General features: G+C 44.4%; 1 protein-coding gene across 4 annotated transcripts; it reads left to right on the forward strand.

Moving 5' to 3' along the window:
* Positions 1-687: 687 nt before the first annotated feature.
* SLC26A2 (solute carrier family 26 member 2) lies at positions 688-23,866 on the forward strand. Of its 4 annotated transcripts, XR_012625054.1 has the most exons (4): positions 713-837; positions 7,209-7,861; positions 10,092-11,647; positions 23,734-23,866. XR_012625054.1 is itself a non-coding variant. In XM_074839165.1 (3 exons), exons 2-3 carry the CDS (start codon positions 7,220-7,222, stop codon positions 11,595-11,597), a joined length of 2,148 nt encoding a protein of 715 aa, XP_074695266.1. In that variant the 5' UTR covers positions 688-837; positions 7,209-7,219; the 3' UTR covers positions 11,598-18,946. The 4 variants fall into 4 exon arrangements, 3 of the variants coding, with proteins under 3 accessions (XP_074695266.1, XP_074695267.1, XP_074695265.1); XM_074839165.1 differs by lacking the exon at positions 23,734-23,866 and having other exon boundaries at positions 688-837; positions 10,092-18,946; XM_074839166.1 differs by lacking the exons at positions 713-837; positions 23,734-23,866 and adding an exon at positions 1,926-2,060 and having other exon boundaries at positions 10,092-18,946.
* The last annotated feature ends 134 nt before the right edge of the window (positions 23,867-24,000 follow it).

Consider the following 24,000-nt stretch of genomic DNA (forward strand, 5'->3'; position numbering starts at 1 on the left):
AGCCCAAGAGATATAAAAAGATATACCAGGGATAAAAAAATGTCGTATTTCAATACCGACATTGTCAAAGAACCTGTGGCCTTCCGAGTTGGAAGTACCTCCCAGACAGATGTGGACACCTGGGCAAACACCACTGCGGGATTTTAAATGACCTTTTTTTATGAATACTAGTGGTACCACAAAGCAAAATGAGGCCATTTTGTGTGTTGGAAGTAACTGTTAAGTTTCCCTATCTGTGACAGCCACATAAAGTTTAAGGTCACTTTACCTCAAGTTACCAACACATAATTAATCTTTCAGCTTAAAAGCGTGAGTGTGACTTAATTAACTGAAACGTGGATTCTTCATTAGACTTCCCCTGGTTTGTTTTTCGTTTCAGGGTGGTTGTTTTGCTGGGGTAACGAGCAGAATTAGTGACCCACACTCTGCACCAGGCTTTTTCAGGCCGCTCCTAATTCAGAGCACACTTGGAAATAACTAGAAAGCAAAAACTGAAGTCTTAGGGCGGGGGGCTACCGCGGGCGGCCCGCTAGGCCCGGCCTTGCCCGCCGCGCTGTGCCGGCCTCGGCCCCGGCCCCCTCCGCGGCCTCTGGGGCGGCCCGGCCCTCCCCGGGCGGCGACGGGCGGGCTCGGCGCCACGGCGAGGGGCGCGGCGGGGGCGGCCCTGCCCTCCCCTCCGCTGCCCGCCGCTCCCGGCCCCCTCGCGGGAGGGCGGGCGGGGGCGAGGCGCGGGGCCGGGCCGGGCCGGCGCTGCTGAGCCGCCGGGAGCCGCTGCGGCCGGTCGGTGGGTCCCGCCTGCCCGCCCGAGGTTTGCCCGGAGCCGCCGGCGGCCCCGCGGTGAGTGGGCGCCTCAGCGGCGCTGTGAGGCGAAGGAGGGCGGCGGGGCGGCGCGGGGACACGGGCGGGCCTCGGGGCGGGGGCCGGGGGGCAGGTTGGCAGCGGGGTCTGGCTGTGGGCCCGGCTGGGCTGCCCGAGGGGGGCTCCTGCTCACAGCCCAGCTTTATGGAGCTGCTCGCAAGACGGTGCCTCAGAGTAAGGAGAGGAAAGTGGAAAATGAAAGCCGGGGGGCAGGAGGGGGGTGCTGGCTGCCGGGTGGGGGTGTCTGCCCGGCGGGGAGCCGGGCGCGAAGGAAGTGGTGTGGAGCTCGAAAGGATGGAACTGAGCGTTGTGTGAACAGCGCTGCAACTTCCCTGTCGCTCTCCGGGAAGCCTCAACGCTGAGTGGCTTCCAAAGTGATACAGGCTCCCAGCAAAGCCCCGCAATTTCAGAAAGTGCGTGGATTTCTTCTTGTTGTATGCTTTTCTTGCAGATTTTAATTTTTAAACCCCAAAGTTTTAAGTACTCCCTTATCCAGTGCCAACCCTGTGCGTGGCTTTCTGTTCAGAGCCGGCCGGGTCTCCTGCACAACCCTCTGCCCTGCACACACAGCCCGCCGCCGGGGCTCCCCTCCGGGCAGCGGGGCCGCGGCGGGCGGGCAGGAGGGCAGGCAGGCCGGAGGGCTGGCAGGCAGGAGGGCAGGCAGGCAGGCCGGAGGGCTGGCAGGCAGGAGGGCAGGTGGGCGAGCAGGAGGGCTGGCAGGCAGGAGGGCAGGCAGGCAGCGTGGCACGCAGCGTGGCACGGGCTGGCAGCTGCTGCCCATGGCAGTGCCTTTGGGGCAGCACTTCCACTGCCCGAACACAGCTCTTCGGTGTGCTGCCTTCGCTAGCTAACGGTACATGTGGGAGGAGGGTCCTAACGTAGAAATGACTTGCTGAAAATACTACTTGGCAACCTCTCTGTAACAAAGCCGGTTCAGATGGAAACTGCTGGAGTACTGTGTGAGGCCGCGGCCGGCTATCTTCAGAAGGGATCTGCTTCGGACAGGGCAGGGCAGTGTAGCCGTCACACCGATGTACAGCTGCTTTCTCGGAGCGGAGCCCACTTTCCTGGAAGGGCTGGCTGCGAGCGGGGCTGCCGACTTCCACGGGACCTTCCCCAGCCAGGCTGGCAGGCGGCTGCACTGCTGCTGCCCCGGAGAACTGGTATTGGAAGTAGGAGATCGAGTATTTCACGCAAGCAAGGTTTTATTTTCCGGCTTTGCAGATTTTCGCGCTTGAGTTAATGGCTGGTGATTATTATATTGACAATAGTCAATAGGTAGCTCTGTTCCCAAGTGTGTTGCTTAAACGTGGTAAATGTGGTGTGCCATTTTAGGGTTTCTAGTAAGGCTTCAGTGTTTGTATGACTTTAGGTCTCTTGTAGAAATAAATGTTTGTAGGTTGAATGTTTTGTTGGAGGATGTTAAGGACATTGTGAAAAATACGAATTTTCTTCCAAGGTACATGCAGTGCTAGTCTAGTGCCTATCTCGGTGTTATCGTGGCAATATTGAATTTCCTTGTTGCTCCACAACAGTTAAAAGATTATTTGGAAAAGGTTGTTGTCCAACAAGAGTAAGGACAAAGACTTAGTTATCAAAATGTGATACGCTTTCCTTTTGTACTCTTAGGGTGAGATTTTGCAAGGACTCTGAGGTATCCCAACTCTGGTTCAGTTCATTTGGATTTCTGATTCACCTGCTTCTTCTTTATATCTCTTCAAAAATTGTTCATGTCTCTTTAGATTATGTGTTTATGCATTAGTTTTTAAGTCCATGCAACTTCTCGTGTCTGGCAAGTGAGTGCATGCGGGTGGGTAGCAATCACATACAGTGACGGCTCCATGCACATGAAATGTAGAAAAATAAACTGGAAAACTGAGATCAGTGTTATAGAAAGAACGCTTTTTACTCTTAAATGCTCACATCTTAAGTTTAAGCTTGTAGTACGTTTTTTCAGCAGGTGAGTGAGCTTTGCAATCCATTATTCTCTTACTGTCAAGGTGGCTGTGATCTGCAACAGAGAAATGAAGTCCGAGCCAGCAAGGCCCTGTGCTGCAGGTAGTGTTTCCCCAAAGACAGACGCTGGGCAGATGCCAGCTCACCTCTGCCATGTCATAGGATCAGAAAGAAAAGCCCAGATGGGATCCAGAAATAGTCTGCAAAAGTCATCAGATCTCAAGAATGCAGTACCTCCCTGTATCTTTATTTTATAGCAGTCACTTGGAAATTTCCTTAATTCTGTGTTGTAGTCTTTTTCTTTGTATCTTAAGTAAAGCTTTGTTGCAGTTGGACACCCCCTGAAGATCTTACTCAGGCCAAAAGGAGCTGATAAAAGTGAATTCTAGGCATACAAATTAGTTGTATGTAAATAGCAGCTTTCAAAATAAAAAGCACAGTAGCTCCTTTTCCAAGTTAAATATACAGAATATCCTTCAGTATTCTGAACCAAAGGGTGTTTTCTTTTCTTTTTTTTAAAGACAAAATCCATTTTTACTAGGCAAGCTTGGGGTAAACAGTTACAAAAATAATACAGAGCAATGCTTTCAGGCAGAAAAGGGTGAAACGGGTATTGGAAATTGTGTCATTTCCTAGTGTCCTGACATCGCGAGAGGCAGTGGCTGTGTGATGAAAGGCTCTTTTCATGCCACGTAGAGAAAGCTGTCATGCAGGTCAACACAAAGATCCAGTATATGCTTAGAGTTTAGTAGCCAAAAAGATTTTTACTTAGAACATTTCTTTACTGTCTAGACATGACCAAAAAATCATCTACTGTGAGATGTTCTGTGGCTCTGTGCAGAACTGAACTGAACTATCTGGGTTTTGTGTTGGAGTTCCCTGGCATGTTAAAAACTCCCAGGTTTGAGCTGTCTACAAGTCCTGGATGAGGGAGAGGGGAATCAGAAGGATCTTCATTACTAAAATCTCAGAAAACAAACTCATTCAAGTAATTTGCTATGCATAAAAAGTAGTCTGAGGTGAAGTTTTCCCTCAGCTTTTACAGTATTGATTTGCTGAGCTTTGGGTGGAAAGCTTTTTGATTTGTAACTCTGCTTGTGAAATGAATAAACCTGCTTGAGCAAATACAACTACAGAATGTGTTTATGCAGAGTACTGCAGACACATGCTTTTCTATGCCATATTCACTGCATTCTCACTGTGTAATATTTGCTTTTTTTTTGTAGGCGCTATGAATAACCCCTGAGTGGACTTTGCAATATTGTATGGGTGGGTGAGATTAGATATCTGGAAGGTAGGGATGGGTTCTTCTCCAAGCATGATCACTATGTGATCTTGGGTATGTCACTTCTTGCAGTACAAGTTTCCTCATTGTAAAGATCCTGATTCTTCATATGGCTCTTCTGAGCCTATAATTATTCTAAAACACATTAAAGATACTGATCTGGAAGGCATTAGCCAAGGGAAGTTCATCGTTATAAGGTGTGTACAGCTATGTGATGCAGTAATTCTGCATCGCTAGGAAGATGTAGGATAGAAGTTTGTAATAATCAAGAATGCAGGTAGGCAAAACTGAAGGTTTCTTCTCTTACCTTCTATTGTACTAGGTGATTGGCTTGTCTAACAGGAGCGAATATAGAGAAAAATAAATACATTTGAAAATTTAGTCCTAAAAATGTGTATATATTAGAGTTCTGGGCGGACTCATCTTTGAATGCAGGACTCTCAGTTCTCCAAGTTATAAGGGCCAGGACCAAAAGAAGGACATAAATACCAGAAATAGGACTTGAGTTCAAACTATGGAATTTTCCACTTAGATCTCACCTAACCCAGCAGTGCATTAAAGCTTAATTTTTCCCTTTTTTTTTGAGCGTGACTTTCCGTAAGCAGCTTCTCTGCCTGTGCTCAGAGCAGCAGCCACAAAGAGGCACGTTCTGCCCAGTTGTGCTTAGAGCTATCTTCATCTTTCTGGTTTGCAGCCCACCCTGCAGACCCCATGAGTGGTTCAGATGAATTGGGCATAGAGTTGGAGGTATGGGGGTATGGAACAGGGCAGGAGCTGGAGAAAAGCATTGATGCGTTGCTGGAAATACCTGGTAGTTGTGGAGAACGAGAGGTAGGTATTAATAAAGTGTCTTGCACACAGCATGAGACCTGGCAATGCTGTTCAGTCTGCCCCAGCCAGAGCATGAGTTGTATAGGTCATGATACTGTAACAGGAAGGCATACAGCCCCTCTCTTACACAGAAAATCCATCTCTGCTCATGCCAGTGTGATGTTCACAGTTTTGGAGCCAGGGAGGTGTCTGTTTGAAACACGGCTCCTTTTCAGCGGCAGTCCAGTGGCAGGCGAGCAAAGAGTGAGCTGTGTTTGGTTATTTGAAAGGGTGCAGGAACTTAACCACCAGAGATGCTCGCTGTCTCTGTGTCTGTAGTGAATGAAAACACCTTTTGGGAGTCCCAGCATGGAGCAGAAGATAAAATGCGAACCTCTGCCTCTGGTATTCCCTGTTGGCTCTCCATCGGCATCTGTCCTGTGTGCTGACTTTGATAGCCCTCCACATGCTGTAGCTTGGTAGCTCTAGGGAGAAGTATGCTGTGGTGTAAGGTAGAAGAGTTGGATTATTCGGGTTGAATTGCTTTCTAATTAGAAGGTGGCTCTAGAAATCTCAGAATATTTTTATCTTGAAAGAGAAGCCAGTCTAAATGTTAAGTACTGTAGCTGCTTCTACTCTAGTGTGGGTTCCTTTGATATGGTTAGGATCATTTGCTTAAGCTTAAGCACTTGGGTTAGTATTGTCTTTCCAGCCGGAAGAACCGAAGGTTGTTCATCTCTGTGAGCTAGTGGACTGCTGGAGGCATGACTCTGTGTAAACCGTTACATAGGGCTGATGCACGGTATTTTGGATGCCTCCGTATGAGAGCATCAGGTCTGGAAAGGAAGAATGGAAATCGTACGCTCCAGCCAGCCAGCCCGAGGTCTAAGAGAAGGCGTTTGCTCTCTGCATAGCTGTAGGATCAGTGCCTTGTAATGGGCTGACTGTGGGAGAAATGGGTGGTTTGAGCACCACACTTAAACTCACCTCTCTCACTTCTCCCCTTACATGTTTTTGAGAGACGTGTGGTGAAGTGATTAGTAGAGTGAATGTTTTATAGCTACTTGTGAAATTATGATTAAGTGAACAAATTTTGAGACGGACTCTTCAGTGGCATCCTCAGCACTGCTAGCACCAATACTGATTTGGTAATTAATTCAGTCATAAACATTGCATAGAACATTAGTTTGGTTGATGTTTGCATTGCACAGAGAGGGTGTAATTAGCCCATAAGGGGTATGTTGTTATTACGACTCCGGGACTGCAAGGCAGTGTTTGAAAGGGAAGCCTGGGAGTTAGACTTTTCAGGGTTCTGCTACTGCCTCTGGCCTTGACTCCACTGTAGCACCAGGTGAATGGGTTTCTGGCTGAAATGTATCAGCTTCAACATACTAGTAGTAGCAGGTATCATGGCTGAAAGAGAGTTTTCTGGAAGATTCTGGATGTTTTCTGGAAGCCAGGAGTGCCGTATGAATACTGGCAATCACTGTTGGTATCATCAAGTTTCGTTAGGGCTTGTCTTGTCAAGACTTTGCTCTTTCACATTCACGCAATATGTTTTCAGTATTAAGTGTCCTTTGATATAATCACCTTGGTTTACTGATTGTAGGCAGCTTGTACTAGAGCACATATTCTAGCAGAAGTGTTCCGCCTACCTTCCACTGTGCCCATTAATATGTTTTCCGCTTGTGTGGATTGTTTTGGTCAGATGTAATTTACTTTAAAATCAGCTTTTAAAAAGTGTGAAAAGCATTCTTTGCAGTGTGTCATTGGCTGAAATAAAGCCACTGTGTAAAGATTGCATCTTCCTAGGTAACAAATCTTTATAATATTTGGCAGGTGTAATCACTGCATTTAAAAAAAAAATCTAAATGAGATATAGACCAATGCTAGAAATATACTCATTGTAGTTAATTTTCAGCAACTGAATTGAAGTGACTGTTGGACTACAATAAAACCCATGTCTTATCTTTGCACGATGGAACAGGTTGCAGATAGCGATTTTATCAAGGAAGCCTCCCAGAGGGACAGTGCTGCTGCATTCTTTTCCATTTCACAACATTGCCAGCACAAGGTTTATTCTACACAGTATCAGCTTCCCTCCTAGGGAAGGTGATTCCTTGCTTAATAGGGATATAATGGGGAGGGTCTTTCCAAATTTGCTTGGAAATTGCTTTCTCTGGGCTGAACTAAGACTTTTAGCCCTTGCTTTTCATAAATACTGTATTCACTCTATTATAAAGTCTTACATAGCACAGTCATTTATGGTTTAATGCAAATGGTCCTCCATGTTTTTAAGGAGTCCTTGAGATGGCAGCAATGGCAGAATTCAACAACATCCGTTCAGTGACTGAAATGCCAGAAGGAGACGACGTTAAACGCAGTTTCCATCACAGAATGTTCTTGGAACCCCAAGAGAAGAAGAGGAGCATGAAGGCTCTGGTGGTTAAGCAAGCAAAGAAAACTTGCAGCTGCACTCCAGCCAGAATTAAAGACTATGTTTTCAGTTTCTTTCCTGTTTTGCAGTGGCTTCCTAAATACAAACTAAGAGAGTACCTACTGGGAGACATTATGTCTGGTGTGATTGTGGGGGTCTTGCTAGTCCCACAGTCAATTGCCTATTCTCTCTTGGCTGGACAGGAGCCTATTTATGGCCTTTACACATCCTTTTTTGCTAGCATTATTTATTTCATATTTGGAACCTCCCGCCACATCTCAGTTGGCATCTTCGGTGTGATTTGCCTGATGGTGGGACAAGTGGTGGATCGTGAAATACAGAGAGCTGGCTATGACTTAGAGCCAGCTGCACTCAGTGTCCTCACAGATACAGCAGCGTCTGTAAACACCACCATTTCGGCTGTGAATCAGACATCGCAGAAGCTGCTCTGTGATAAAAGCTGCTATGCAATTACAGTGGCAGCCACCATGACCTTCATAGCTGGAGTTTATCAGGTAAGAGGAGGTGGACAAACAGGTATTCTGTGGAAATAGTTTCAATTCTTTGTTAGGTGACTGTCCACATGAACAGCCTGCTGGGCTTGCACGTGTCCTCAATCTGCACCCAGGGGAGTGGACACTGGAAGGACTGGAAATCTCCAGTTACTGTGGTGCAAGAAACTCCTCTGTGTCCTCTCCTTTTTTTTAATAGCATTTTGTGCTTGCATTGCTCTCTGTTGGGGACTGTAAGGACCCACTCATAACCACCTGCTGCTCTCACACGGTCTGCTCACCACCTTCCTCACTGTGGCCTGAAGATTTCTGTTGTTTGGGTTTTTTTTCCTGGCTTATAGCTTAGGCCTCCATTTCATTGGGCCAGAATATGGTGTGTCAGCTTTTAATTTCAGACTTCAGTCATTTGCCTTTTCTTTTATCAAAAAATAGTCTGGACAATAAAAGTATCTCCAGTTTCTTTTTGTTTGTCACTTTGCTGTTTCCCCATTCCAAGCTCAAACAATGCCACTGCGTGAAAAGGATACTACTGAGATGATAAAATATATTGGAAATAAAACTTTTAATTATTATTGTATTAAAATATATTACTCAACAGTATTTTACCATTCCATCTCTACTTACTAGAATTCACTGCTTGCTGAAATTAAAGCAGATATCTTTGTTTTTAGAGTGTCATGCATTAACCAGAATGGATTTAGTTTTAATGGTACTGCAGAGCTGTGGTATTTCAGTTTGTGAGTTCACATTCATACCTGTGATACTCTAAAATACTGGTTTTAGACACAACCTGGGACTTTTTCTTGTACTACAAGTTAGTGTTGAGTAATTTCAGAAGTATTCTGGGACTCTCGAGGTACACTGAATTTTGTGTTTCATCACTGTAGGATGGGTGCAGTTTTGGAGTTGTGAATTGTGCTTAATATTCTTTGCAAATACAAGTACAATTAAGTTTCTTTATGTGAAGAAGTCAGATTATCTTAATTCCCTCTGAATGTTAAGCATATTCTACTTACTGTCTCTGCCTGCTAACCAATAGGTTTTCACACCCTCAAATATATTTTATTGGAAGCTCCAACCAAAATCATATATTCTTTGTATCAGGAACTTTACAATCAAATAGCAAAAAATAAGCCTGCTCACACCAGTTGCTTACAGCATAACTAGGTAAGAAAATTATTGCTGTTTTACAGTTAGAAAAACCTTGAATTAACTTAATTACCAAGGCTCTGAGGAAGCCTTTTTTAGAGCTTGGCTCTGAGCCAGTGTCTAGTCAGTCCAGGTCCCAAACCTGCATTCTCTTCAGTAATGCTTTGCAGTTCTCTCGAAGTTCCCAGCCGTGATCCTAGCCATCTTTATTTTGTCTTAACTACCTAATAGGATATATCAGACTGACACTACTTAAAGTTTAATACCTGTAAGTTCTGGCCTACAGTCTTCGCATAACAGTGTAGACATCCCTGCTGGCCAGCGCAGGGTATTAAAAGGTTTCTAGCAAACTGCTGTGAGAAGGTCCATGCTCCACTGGGTGTGAAGGTTGGTGGGGAGGAAGGGACATTTACCAGGTGTGAAGACTCATATGTAGAATAGGTATCCATAAAACCAGTGATTCCCGTGAGAGAGCACCGAGGATTTGTCCATTCAACTAGCATTAATAAAAATGAATGACAAGGCACTTTAAAAATTTATCTCTATATAATCTGCATCACAAGAGATTGTAGCTCTCATACGTTCTGAGTCAAATGCACCAAACTTTATGCAGTGCAAAGGACAGTTGTTATGCCATAAGCTGTATTTTTATTGCAGGTTAAGACAGACAAATACAACCAAAAAAAGTTTTGGATCCCTGCAAAGTTCACAGAGATTATAAGAATTTGGGAGAGATACGGCAAAAGTAGCCAGTATTTCAAATGCTTTTTTCCCAGGCTTGCTTTTTTCCTGCTAGGATAACTAGAAGTTACAACTGAACCAATGAGCAAACAATAAAACACAGGTTCAGAGTACGAAGATTCCCAAAAAAGCCTGTTCAGTGTTAGAAATGCATTTCATTTAAGTGTGGTGCACCAGGAGCAGCTGAATGCTGGAAGCTGTTTTCTCCATGCTCAGACCATTCCTTGTCCTCCAGGGCTGTACACAGTGGGTTTTATTTTATCCCACCTCCCTCCAGAGCTCCACAGTGATGACATCTGCAAGATTGTGTCCTAATCTGTTATGTGTGGTTGATTCCTTCCAGGTGGCCATGGGTTTCTTTCAAGTGGGCTTTGTCTCAGTGTACCTCTCCGATTCCTTGCTGAGTGGATTTGTCACAGGTGCCTCCTTCACCATCCTAACCTCACAAGCCAAGTATCTCCTGGGCCTAGACATTCCACGGAGCAGTGGCATCGGCTCCCTCATAGCCACATGGATAAACATCTTCAGAAACATACACAAGACCAACATCTGTGATCTCATCACCAGCTTCTTGTGCTTTCTTGTACTTATCCCAACCAAAGAGCTTAATGAACATTTCAAATCCAGGCTCAAGGCTCCAATACCAGTTGAACTAGTTGTGATTGTGGCAGCTACTCTGGCATCTCATTTTGGGAAGCTGAGAGAGACTTATGACTCGAGTGTTGCTGGACACATCCCCACTGGGTTTCTGCCACCCCACCCTCCAGACTGGAGCCTGATTCCTAATGTGGCGTTGGATGCTATCCCCATAGCTATTATTGGCTTTGCCATCACTGTTTCCCTCTCAGAGATGTTTGCCAAGAAACATGGTTACACTGTGAGGGCCAACCAGGAAATGTATGCCATTGGCTTCTGCAACATCATTCCCTCTTTCTTCCATTGCTTCACAACAAGCGCAGCTCTTGCCAAGACTCTTGTCAAGGAGTCCACAGGCTGTAAGACACAAATGTCTGGCATGGTGACTAGTTTGGTAATCCTATTAGTCCTCCTTGTGATTGCACCTTTATTTTATTCCCTTCAGAAATGCGTCCTTGCTGTCATAACCATTGTAAATCTCAGAGGAGCCCTGCGGAAGTTCAAGGACCTGCCAAAAATGTGGCATTTGAGCAGAGTGGACACAGTGATCTGGCTAGTTACTATGGCAGCCTCAGCACTCATCAGTACTGAGATTGGTCTTTTGGTTGGTGTTTGCTTCTCTATGCTCTGCGTCATTTTCCGAACTCAGAGACCGGAGGCACCGCTGCTTGGCTGGGTGGCAGAATCTGAGACATATGAATCCCTGTCTGCTTACAAGAACTTGCAAACCAAGCCAGGAATCATGGTGTTCCGTTTCGAAGCACCCCTCTACTACATCAACAAAGAGTGCTTTAAATCCACCCTGTATAAGCAAACGGGGGTCAACCCAGTCTGGGTGAAGGCAGCAAAGAAAAAGGCAGAAAAAAGAATGCTTAGAGAGAAAGAGGTGGATTCTGGTGGCAACCAGACCAGCATCTCTATGGATTTTGTCTCTGAACCTCTGGGGTTTCACACAATAGTCATTGACTGTTGTGCTGTACAGTTTCTGGACACGGCAGGAATACGCACGCTCAAAGAGGTCTGCAAGGACTACGGGGAGATAGATGTCCAGGTGCTACTGGCCCAGTGCAATCCTTCAGTGAGGAGTTCCCTGATTCGAGGAGAATTCTTTAAAGAGGGGGAGGACCACCTTCTCTTCCACAGTGTGCACCAGGCTGTAGACTTTGCATTGGGTGCACAGGGACACAGCGGGACCAGCGCTTCTAAGAACTAGTTGTGGAAAGGCAGCAAGTTGGAACAGAGCCTGGGAAAAAATGGCTGTGGGTCTGTATGTCTATGCACTCAGAGAAAAAGAGGCAGGGTTGTTGTTAATGCACTGGTTACTGTGCAGTCTGTTTCGATGCTTTAAATTTGCCAGCTGGGTATAGTGATTCAATAGGTGTTACTGAATGGAGGCAATTCTTAACTTGATTATGGCCAGTCTGTGAATCTAAGAGGTTTCATGTGGTTGTTCATCTCATTTCTCTTCTCTCTTGAACTTTCCATGTCTCAGTTCCCCTCTGAGTTTTGATCATCAGCACTGAAGTCTTTATTGCAGCCCTGTCTTTATGAATGGGACAGGATTTTGAAGTAGTCCAGGCATCCTGCCCAGCCAAATAATAAGAGGCAACTCATTTCTTGTCCCTTGTTCTGGCATTGCTTTTCCATATCCCTGCACCCTTATATTTTCTAAGGAATGACTGACAGGGACTGTTTGCTCTGGTCTTTACTGTAGAGTGATTGGTTGTTGATTCTGTAACCTCCCTGAATTTGAGACAGATAGATAAAGAAAATCTAAACATGCATGAAAAGGTCTTAATGAATAGCTTCTAACCACCTATCACCTTGTCATTGTCCCCTGAGAGCTTGGTGCAGCCAGGCAATGGGGGCATTTCTACATGGGCCTTTACGTGCCAGGAAGGTTTGCCTCTCTAGCTTGAATTTTTTTGGAATGACTTTTATTCAGAGGTGACTGTTTAGAAGTCTGATTCATGTTTATGGTCACTCATTTGTTTTCCTAATATTTAGGAGCTCTTTAGAATTGTGGACATCAGATAGGGAAAATCTCTAATTCTTGAGTTTCAACAGAAAACAGTCCCTTATATCCAGTTATATATGCCAGGCAGACAGAATCATAGACACCAAAATGAAAAGGGACAAATAGATTATCCAACATCTGTCCAAATTTGTCCACGTCACACAGACTTCATGTGTGAATGCAGGTTTTATTGACCATAGACCCTTTATGCAGGCTCTGTCATGGACTTTATGTAATGGGGTGGACAGAACAAGAAATACAGCCGGTAGGAAAGGAGCCAGAAAAATTCTTTGCTGAATGTTATTTTACCATGTTGGTGTAAATAAAGCTCTGTACTTCGATTTTAAATTATGCAGAATAGTGAAGAGTGCCTGTTCTTCATGCTAAAATACAAGCACTGGGTAGGAAGAGGTTCCCTTTTCTTACACCAATAGAATACAATTATGAAGGCAGAATTGAGAGATTAACAGTTTTTACTGAGTACCAGTTATACATAGCATATATACATGGAAGTTGGTGGGTTCTCCCAGAGGAGTTTACAGTGTGAATTGCAGGTTCTTAATAGCTTTTAAAAGGGAAAAGGTATACAGACAATATTCTCATCCTTAATTGTTCAAAAATAATGTCAGGAGTTGAATAAAATGCAATCTGAATCATGAAATGTTTTTTAAATAGAAATATATTTTGAGTTTAGGATTGTTTTATTTTCTTTTTCTGTGCTAGGACCAGTAACTATTCTCTTCTTTCTATGAAAGCTGAAATGTCACGTATCAGTTCACTCTAGGAGCTGGGACCTCAAGAGAAGTACTACCTAGCAGAAAGATGAGTCCCAGGACCTGGCAACCTATTTATGTTAACTGAACTTACTACATCTTTTAGGACATCATAGCAGCATATACAAATACTGGTGAATGTGCGGGGTGGCTGTAGCATATATTGAAGAGGAGCACATAACTGAGATCTGTGCATTATGTGTTCTAGAACTGGTTTTGTTAAGGTGACAAGTCTCCAAGTATCAGAGAGAAAATGCTAAAGCTTCTGCAGTATTCAAAAAACACAAGTATTGTTCTTTCTCAGCCTTAAGGTGTGTTTATACAAGGAGATGAATTCCAGATAGGTACTGCTGAGTTTTTCATTTCTGCAGTAACCTCTGTGTGAATTTTTTTATTCTGGGCTAAGAATCCCTTACACAGTTTGGATAATTATAATTACTGAATTGGTATTACCACAGTGGATTAGCCTAAGATGTATAAAAGCAGTGAGTGGGGTTAACGCCTACGTAGGGAGTGAGTGCAGGATGGAAATGATGTTTTAATTCCTCACCATACCTGTTTTGTGTTGAGTTCCTATTCAGAGCCCCTGGGTTGGTGTCGAGAGAGCTGGCACACCCGCGGCAGCTCCCGCAGCTGGGTGCCAGCTTGGGAAGGCTTGTCACCAGAGGGGTTTGTGCCTGCCTTGTCGCTGGAGGGGTTTGTGCCTGCCCACTGACGGGCTGGCTGGTGCCAAGGAGCAGTGCAGACCTACGCACACGCATTCATCTGATGGCAGTGCCATGGCCTGCAGGAGTCCCTTTTCAGCACAGTTTGTTCACATTACCAGAAAGCATCTCTAGAACTTTGAACAAAAGCATTGATACCATTTTTAAACACTGATTTTAATATTTTTCAAGAGAGCAAAACAGCGCTAGAAGCAGTGCCTTGGTCTCAAAGCCCTGATGAAAAATTACAGCACAGCAAACAATAAGCAGTGTACGTTGTTACTGCAGATGTTCCTGCCTACCCACAGCTACTTGTTCTCAGCCCTTTGCCCCTAGGCATGGGCAGCTGAGAGGGAGAGGAGGAGTCAGCAGCTGGCCAGGAGACCCCCTCTAAGGCGGATCAGCCATGCGTGATATAGAAGTGGAGTAGAAATTGCTCTGTGTGATTCTTTCCTCTTCACATTCACAGTTCCTCTCTCCCGTACCATTTCCATGCTGCCTAGGTGGAGATTTTTTGACCTGCAACCATGCATAGGTTTGTGTAGCCAAATTCGAACTGAGAAGGGGAAAACAGTAATTATTTATTAAAAGATGTTTTTTCAAATCCATCTCTACCTGTGCCAGGAAGAGAGGAACGGCAGTGTTACTTCCAAGAAGTGCACGCTTTCCACAGCTAGGAGGATGCATATTTGTCGCTCCTGGGTATTTGTTTACATAAAAGCACAATAAAACAGCCATAAATTTATTTTCAAGTAATTAATTTAGATTACAGCTAAAAGATACACTGAAGTGAATTATGTTTAGCTACTAGAGCACATTGTATTTGGCCTCAGTGCTGTTTGTGCAGCCATGACTGACAACACAGCCTCCAAATTCCATTTCAAGCAAAACACAAGAAATCGTATTAAAATGCAACAGCAAAAGCAGCCAGCCAACCAAAAGAGCAACTTTTAATGTTCTTATTTAAGATAACATCCAGAGGTCATAGTACTAATAAGTCTATATTAATGCACACAGCCCTGATTAAAAGGGAACAGAAATATGTGCTATTTTCCAGTTCACTATAGTAGAGTCCTTAGGAATTAACTGAAGATTAGAGTTTATCAAGGCTGGAATTTCTTAAAACAGTAGGTTTTCAGTCATTTTCCTTTTAGGCCTAGAATAATTTTTTAACAGAGATGTGAATTTGATTTAATGTAACTGGCAAGAAGCATGTTTTGCTTGAATATGTTTATGGACTCCTTAGAAGTAATCCAGTTTCACCTTTAGGAATTGGGGACCATTGATTGAAAACTGTTGCCCTAAATAATTTGTTTTATAAAGGAATTTCATATATATATGTGTGTGTGTACATATATATACACACCTTTTTCTGCTGTATGATGGATCCAGCAGCTATGTATATCCAGTTATGCTTTTGTGATACTCCTGGAAAGGGCTTTTCTGCCTTCTGCTGTTTTAAATGAACAGTGAAAAATGTGTATCAGATTTCATAAGGGGAAATCTGCCATACTGACTGCCTTCTATGCCTTTTCTTATCCCTGCCTCACAGCTTAATTTGTAATCTGTAGGAAGAGGGAATCTCAGAACGATTGGTTTTGGGTTTATGCATCTGTCTGGAACAGGAATGTTCATCCCAGGTGCAACCTTCAGAATCCCAGGCCAGACTGGAAGATGGTGTAAATCAGTTGATCTCCATTCCCAAACGTGCTAATCAGCAATTATCAGTCTAAATGAAGAACTAAGAGATCATTAGCACATTCATTAATGACAACAACACAGCATTATGGAAATTAACACTCACAGTTTCAGCTATACTAAATACTCCTGGAAATGTCTTTAGTAGTCTCCTGCTAAATGTCAGGTTCTTTTTTTATGTTTCTTGTGGCTATAGATAGTAGTGTCAGTTCCTCCTAAGTGGCAGTTGCACTAATAAATATTTCACTTGTGTGAATGTTTTGACACAGAACCGATTTTCAGTCCACTCCATAAAACAGGGAAAGGTACTGCAGTGGGGCACATGGTGCTTATTTTTGGATTTATTTGCCAACCTTAGTCTTGGCGATTTAGTGATCCTGTTTTCCTTGTGAGCCATTGCAGCTCCATCCGCTCCTCTCTAATTCACTGCAAACCCCACCTCCACCTTCTTGCTACTTCTTTCTGTGTTTTGCTGTAAGGCATTGCATATGATTGACTGTAAATAGAAGAATCATTGCCTTTGTCTATGTTGCTATTATGTGTGACCTGCTACTCGGTTTTCATGCCAGCTCTTTGGTAAGACTAAAGCTCCTGAACAGAGAATGTGAAACAACCCCAAACCCCCACCAGTCTTCTGGGTGCTGGGGCTGTGGGCAGCTGGTGGGGGAGCACCGCTGGAGCCTTAGCCTGGTGTGGGGCTGTGTGAGCGTTTGTGTAGCTGCAGGAGTAGCAGCTCAGGAACGACAGATCAACCTGGAGGTGTCTTTAATATGGGGCTGCTGCGACCCTGTGTTACACAGCCACGTGCCTTCCTCCATAATGAGTTCCTGCTCAGTCCCGAACTACATATATAAGGGATTTCTGTTTTCATGCTTATTTATTTTTATCTAATTTCGATGTAAGTTTGCACATGGCGCTCTCAGCCAGGGCAACAGAGCTTCCGTGACTGCTGCGCTCCTTCCCCATCGGCCTGCAGCGATGAATGGAAAGGTGCTCTCTTTTAGGAAAACACACAGCCATTCCTTCCTCTCCACTCACTTCTGCTGGCTTGTGCCAAGAGACATTAAAATCCTCTGCTGATGGGTCTGAAGTGCAGAGGTGAGGTATTGCAGGCAGGAAAGCATCCTGGCTGCCTCACCAGGGTTTTAAGCTGGTCGATACCCAGCTGCCCCCCACAGCCTTGTGCTGAGGTCGGAGTGAACTGTGCCTGTGCCAGGTCCTAGATATAGGTCTTACATGGTGGGGTCGGGTCCAGTCTTTCTGTGGCCAGACCTCTCTTGAGAAGACCAGCAACACTGCACATTTCCTTGGGTCCAGTTCCCTGGACCTTTCACCCAAGGGCTTTGTAACTCGCTGTTCCCCATCATGCTTAGCTGCCTGCTACCATCACCAGTGCTGCCGGTACGAAGAGCTTTTAAGCAGGTTGAAGTCACATCACTCCACTCCAGAAATGATGCAGGAACACCCATGCTGGCCCTGCAGGCTGGCACACAGGCGGGCACAGGGCTCACCCAGACTCAGCGCTGACCTTAACCTCCCTGCTCCCAGCACAGTGAGGAGCATGGCTGGGCTGCAGGAGACTGCTGGTCTAGAAGAAGACACAGAAACTGGAACAAGAGGACACCCTTTGAGTTGAGGGTGAAACTCTTCGGGCAAATAGTTTGTATCAGGACATTATCTTCTGTTGTGGGTTTTTTTTTTTTTCACATGCTTTGGAAAGGTGATTAAATGATTGAGGTGATTTACATTTTTAACATTTTTTTTACTGACATGGCTAGGCTAATGAAGCTGTGACGCAGACAGCAATTAGTTGCTGCTCATGCCATACAAGGTGCTTTGTATATGTAGCTTATTTTGCTTTGCTGAGTCTCAGTGTAGGATACTGTTGTGAGACTTCAACATTGATGTTAACTGTCCACACTAGAAGGGCTTTGCACTTCCACTATGCTGGCATAGATAAAAGGAGCAATGTCTTTAGTGCAGACTTGGCACTGTGAATGACCTTGTTAAGTCCCAAGAATTACTTGCACTTGGTTATCATGTTTGTAAGCCTTTGTAGGATCAGCTGCTCATGTGAAAAACTACCTGATCTTTACTATTTCAGTCAAATTCCACCTGAAGTGGAAATAATTCTGAGTCTTGCTTTTTCTTTTGAGATCATTACAATGCTAAAAGTGAGGCCTCTGGTTAGGTAAAATGGCAAATATTTAATATATATGTGTTTAGTTCATAGTATAATTAGTACCTTTCTATTTTATTTTCTAGAGATTATATAAGATAAGGCATATTGCTGTTCTCTAATGTGCAAATACACAAAATATTTCAACACTGTATGGAGAATCAAATGTCCATTGAGTAAACTTACTGCCAAAAATATTTGAATTCCAGCTCTCTCCAACTCTGAAAGCACTTAGTCCAGCTCCCAGATGATCTCAGGACTCCACAAGAAGATAGGAAGTGAAACATTTTGCTGCACCTGGGTCCAAGTTTTTTATGTCCACTTTTTGAGTTAAGGAAGTAAATTTTATGTATATTTGAAATGCAACTGAAGCATGGTTAAGGAGAGATAAAGCCTCACTTTTTCTGGAAAGCACATGATGCTTTGAGCTCATCAGTCTCTTGAGTCCCTGACCATCTTCTCTGGTACCTTGGTATGTTCTGGGGTATGATTTTTGAATTATTTTGAATTCAGAGTAATTTTAGGTATTTGTGACATAATGTTTTGCAGAATAAACAAAAAGGCAAATTTTGCCTGGAGTAGCTTTTTCAAGTTGGAGAATCACGAAAAAGGACCTCAGGAATGGAATAGATCGCATTGGTCGGCTGATCTAACCAGTTTACAAAATAGTTTATTTGAATAAAATGTGGAAAAGTTGTATAGTATGTGTAAGACGTAGCCTTACTTTTTACTGTGACTTAGCTGTTCAGTAAAAATAAGGTATAACATTTCCCCCGGTTCAGTGGTGGAATCCAGGGTGCTGCTGGGAGAGCCGTCTGGCTCTGTGGCATCAGTCCGTGCTGGATGGGTGTTTGCTGACACGGACCTTGCCTTGTGCCCAGCGTGGGGAGAGGTGTGTTTTCATCAGCTCCCCATTGAGTGCTGTGCTCATCGACCAAACATTTGTGATGAAAGTTGTGTTTTGTCAGTCATCTTCTTGTGTCCTACCATCAGCTATGGGATATAGCCTCTGCATGTTGTTGACTCTCCTTTAAACTGTCTCCGTCTGTTAGATCTGTATCAATTGTAATTTTTAAATGCTAATGTGCCTTATTGTCATTATAGAAGATTTGTTAGCACAAGAATTTTCTATCAAATATGGTAAAATCTTTGGATTTCTTTATCGCCATTAAAAGATGATATTTAAGTTTTTTCTGTTGTTGGACATATGCTTGATACCTTAGAAGGTGCTGCAGCTATAAATTTTAAGAAGAAGAGCCACACGTATTTGAGCAGTGAGTCCCCAGTCCCTGTTTCTCCTGACAGTTGTGCTCAGTCCCTGTTGTAAAGCACAGTGTGTGCACAGCTGTGGGCACTGTTCTCCCGCACTGTCTGTGGTACACATGTAGGCACGCATGGAGGTTTTCTGCCAACATAAACGAGGGCATTGACTGACGATACGTGGCCAGCAGCAGGCTTTCACCTCATTCTGGCTTCAGTGCTCTGTGCAGCCAGGCTGCAGTTTGTCTCATGAATAATAACAAGTAATAAGCAGTGTGATGACGATGATGTGCTGTGTGCCGGTGAGCAGCACCCTCCTGTGGGCCAGGTCCATATTCCTAAAATGCAAGAAATAACACATTTGGTCAGGTTTGGTGCTACTTGTACTTTACAATATGTGTAGTTATAGCGTGTGGTATTACATACTCAGCCTTACAAAATTGCTGCAATGTATTTCAGTGCTTTGGACATAACAGGTTACATGACTTGGTCAGGTCATGGTCAGTAAGAGTTAGAGCAAAAATTAGAGTAGCTCTGGGTGCAGTCCTGGGCAGTTACTGTCAGCATTATCTCTGCATACATGTCCTTGAGTTATGCAAAAGATTTTTCTGATCCAGCATGGCTAAGCTTTTACCTGAGAATGCCTTTTACCTTAGGAGACCTCAGCGCACATGCTGTAATTTTTGTGTTGGTGCCAACAGAGTGGTAGGAGCACTCAATTACAGAGAATGCCAGCAGGAGCTTTCTGCTCTCTTCAGAAGCGTAGGACAGCTGCTGCCTTCAGCAGAGCAACTGATTCTTGCCGATACAGAGCTGGGATAACGGGCTTCAGTCAGCAGCACACTTTACCAGTGCTACTCAAGGCTCTACCTTGCCTGCGGTCAACTAATACATGCTCCTGTACTAGATGAGACGCCCCCAGCCCCATCTCCTGGGTCACAGCCTGGTGGAGGCTGCTTGGGAAAGGTGTACCAGGGGTCCAGTCCATGCAGAGCCCTCTCAGCACCCGGTAAGCAGCAGGCTATAAACTTCCTAAGCACTTAGACCTTTGTTACAGCTTTTGCAGCACTTCTCCGTGAAGCTTCCCTAACCCCTTTTCTCGAACCTGCTGACTCCCACCACACCCTGTGGCAGTCCATCGCACCGTTTGTGTTGTGTGAAAAAGCTTCTTCTGTTTAAAATCCAATAGCAGATCCAGTTTTGTCACATGGCAAGTAGTTGGAGATGTGCTGTGGTTTCTGAGCTTCTTACCCATCTTTCTGTCCTATGGCATCAAGATGTAACCTCTGTAGGATCCCTCTCCACTGCCTCAGTGCATGATGAGCTGGTGTGGGGTGGCTGCTGGGACAGCCCAGGAGCTCTGCCCTACACAGAGCCTGCTGTGCTCTGGTGGGGGCAACTTGTGTTATCTGCAAACAGGGTGACCCTGTGAGCCACTGAACAGCTACAGGGGGAAACAGCATCCCATCAGCATGGCCTCAGTGCCGTGAAGGGCTCGTAGGCAACACACATGGGTCAAACCTGAAATGATGCCAAGTAGCCTGGGCTGAACGCCAATTCAGTATGAAATAGAAATGGGTCTCCCTGATTTTATTCCACTGTATTCATCTGTAATCAATCTTTACAGAGCCATTATAGCATTTTCAGTTATTAGCTTGCTAATTTGGAAAAGGGTCATAAGCACTGGACATTTTTCATGCAGGGGAAAACATGAAAACAACAACAAAATGCCGCAAAAGTTGACAAGGAATTGTTTTCACTCCCCTTATATAAATGGGGAGTGCCCCCCAAACCCTCTAGCTGATGTGCTGGAAGTGCTCTTTTTTCCTGTCTTCTACGAGTGGGCGTCAGTGCTGGGGGGAGGACTTGTAGCAGGGTGTTAGCAGGGTGGACCCAGCGTGCGGTGTATGACTTCTGTGGCCAAAGATGCTCTTCCATGTCCTTTGGTATGCCTGCACCGAGTCTCTTTCCAAGGATATGCTCTATCCCACATCTTTTAAAATACACTAAAAAACATTCCTTGTATGTCTGTCTTCATGCTTAATTGCTGGGAGCGAGCAGTAGCTCTTTATCATTATTTATTTGTAGGTTTCTTGGGCCCTCTCAGGGGACAACTGCATTACCATGTGCGGTCACAGGGTGAGTGACACTTTTGGCCTCACAGTGTTTATGCATGGAGAGAACTTTATCTTTGCCTTGCACACTCTGCTGTGACCCCTGCACGTTAGTATAAACTGCCCTGCAAAATAACAGGAGACTGCAAAAACGGGTTTATTTTTTGGGATGACCTAGTGTACTGCTTCCACATTCTCTGGTGTTATCTCTTGCAGAAATGTGAATAATTGCTTTCCAAGAAACCATAGGAGAGGTTCTGTTCAGCTTTTTTGTCCTTGGGCACTTTTGTTGCATTTTGCCATATCTCAGCAGTGGGACCAGTTCTGGGCTTTTCTCCTTTTCCTTGCTTTTCCCTTAAAAAAAGATGATGTTTTGCAGATGTCTAGACATTAAAAATTCATTTCCAAGTGGAACTGAACCAGCAGCCATCCAAAAAGACTGTCAAGTCCCAAATCTGAAGGAAAGGAGGAGCATCTCTCTTAGATACCTGGCACCACTACCTGGCTCACTTGCCTTTTTTTTATAAAGTTGCGTGTGATCTAAGTAACTGCGGAGCAGGGGAGTGCAGCCATGTACTAAGCCAGGCTGGCCCATTTATGAAGCCAAGACATGTGGGATGCTACTTGAAAGGCTTCCAGAAGCCAAATAGTCATAAATGTATTTACAAGCCTTAAAGCAAATCAAAAATCATTGTGCAGTGCAGTTTGCTCTGTTCCAAAGAAGGCTGGAGATGCCAGCTTGTCCTGTTAAACAAAAGTGATGCATTGACACAGCAGCAGAGACCTGAATTTGCTACACTTAGCTGCTGCAAAATGCCTGGGTAACAATCATGGACAATTTAATGTTTTTTTTCTACTTTAGGATAGAAAACCAGAATAGCCCAGTACTGCATTTTCTTTGTACCTGGAGCTTTGGTTTCCACAGCTCTGTTTCTAGCTGTCTGCAGTAGCTGTTGCATAGATGGACATTACATTGCTCACATACCATGCCGAAAATGAAAAAAATTGATTTCATGCTTTCTGCTTGTCTTAAAAACAGAGGGTTCCATGTTACTGGCAGGCAATGTCCTGTCTACACTTGCATTGTTCAAGCTAATACCATCTGTCCACCCCAGCCTTGCACAGAATGGAGCTAAACAGTTAATTGAGTTTATAACGTCAATAAAGAACAGGCCTTGAAGATGCATTTGAAAACAGTTTCAGCAGTTAGCTGTAGTGACCTTGCATTTGGAAGGCAGCGCAGCCTTAGCCAGCTCAAGGTCACATGAAGTTCCGTTGTGGGTTTCTTTTTTTAAGCTGTCTGCTATGGATTTTATAGAGCAAATGTGAAATGTTTGCAGTTTCCGCCCTTGCCTCACCTCATACAGTAAAAGTGATTTCAGCGACGTATACAGTGTTCAGTGTAACCAAGTATGTTCTTACATCCTCTCTGTCAGGATGGAGAACATAAAATGGCCTCAGTGCCCACAGCCTGAATTGCCAGCACAGAGAGGACCACACAGAAGCTACCCTAGCATGAAGGCTCGCTGTTTCAAAGAGGTCAGCGCAGAGAACGGAACGCACGGGGAAGCCAGCTGGGACAAGGAGCTTGAGAATATAATTGCAGGGAAAGTATGGAATATTTTAAAGTTGAGTATACAAAAGCAACTGGAAATTGGCACACAAGAAAGGGTGGGGGGAAGTTTGTAGGGAAGGATGGCAGGGGAGGCAAGGAGACAGAAGGAATGGTAAAAAGAACTCACCAAAACCTGAGCCTGGGAGAGGTGACAGAGCATGGCTACATCAAGGCTTACCAAGCTGTATCAGGTGATAAAGGAAATCATAAGAAACAAAAGAGTTTCAGAATACATAAGTGAAATGAAAGTTGAAAAGAAAAGCAGCAGCAGGCAGTGCAGGCAGGGCAGAGGTTAAAGGTAGCCCAGATACTGTCACAAGTGGAAAAAGTGCTTTGTCCCATTTTCATGGTGGACAAATCAGAGATCCAGAAATGAAAATTAATGCTTCCTACATAAGATCAAAACCCAGGCATGGAGTGTGCTCAGATGCATTTCACCCCAGCAAACAAGCCAACTTAAAAGACCAGCCTGGCCAGCTCTTCAATGGCTGACACCAGTTCTTCAGTGACTGAATTTCAAGATGAAAGAATCATACACACAATAGAAATTTGGGTCATTTGCTAAGGAAGAAGATGGAAAAGGAAAATGAGTGAGTAGAGACAACATCAGACAGGCCAAGACACAAAATGAGCTATAATTAGGAAGGATTATAAAGCATATGAAGGAATCATCTTTTAAGGACAAGAGGAATGACAAGGCTAAGGAAATATACAGTCCATTACTGAAAGAAGGGGAAGGGAAGGGGAAGCTATCAGCAGATGTACCTGAAAATACATGAGCTGTGGTGAAATGGCAGAGAATAAAGAATTCATAGAAATAGATAAATACATTGAGCAGCTGTCTCCCCTAGCATGGGCTCTCATTTTTTCCCTGCTATCAGAGAGCACTGATGTTTCTCATTTATTTACTTCTAATTCCTGAGATACAGACTTCCACTGATGAGATAAATGTAGCTCAGGATGCTGATCTTCCTCTTCTCTTCCCTCAGGGTGTCTCCCCAGCATCTAAATCAAAGCCTTGTGAAAATGTCATCTCTCCATACCATCTCTCCAGACACCGTGGGCTCTCAGCTCCCTCCTCAAGTCCAGAACACTGTGCCAGGAGCAGAGGTAGAGGCCAAGCTGCCTGACTGCCAGGCATTTGTCCTGCTCCATGGAGCAATGGCACACGCAGCAAAATCTTAAGAGACAAGGTCGATGGAAAAGAGAGAGTGGAGAATGAGGTGAGACTGGCAGACGGGAATGTGTGCTGAAAG

The sequence above is a fragment of the Strix aluco genome, chromosome 13 (assembly GCF_031877795.1).
Source record: "Strix aluco isolate bStrAlu1 chromosome 13, bStrAlu1.hap1, whole genome shotgun sequence".
Taxonomy (NCBI): domain Eukaryota; kingdom Metazoa; phylum Chordata; class Aves; order Strigiformes; family Strigidae; genus Strix; species Strix aluco.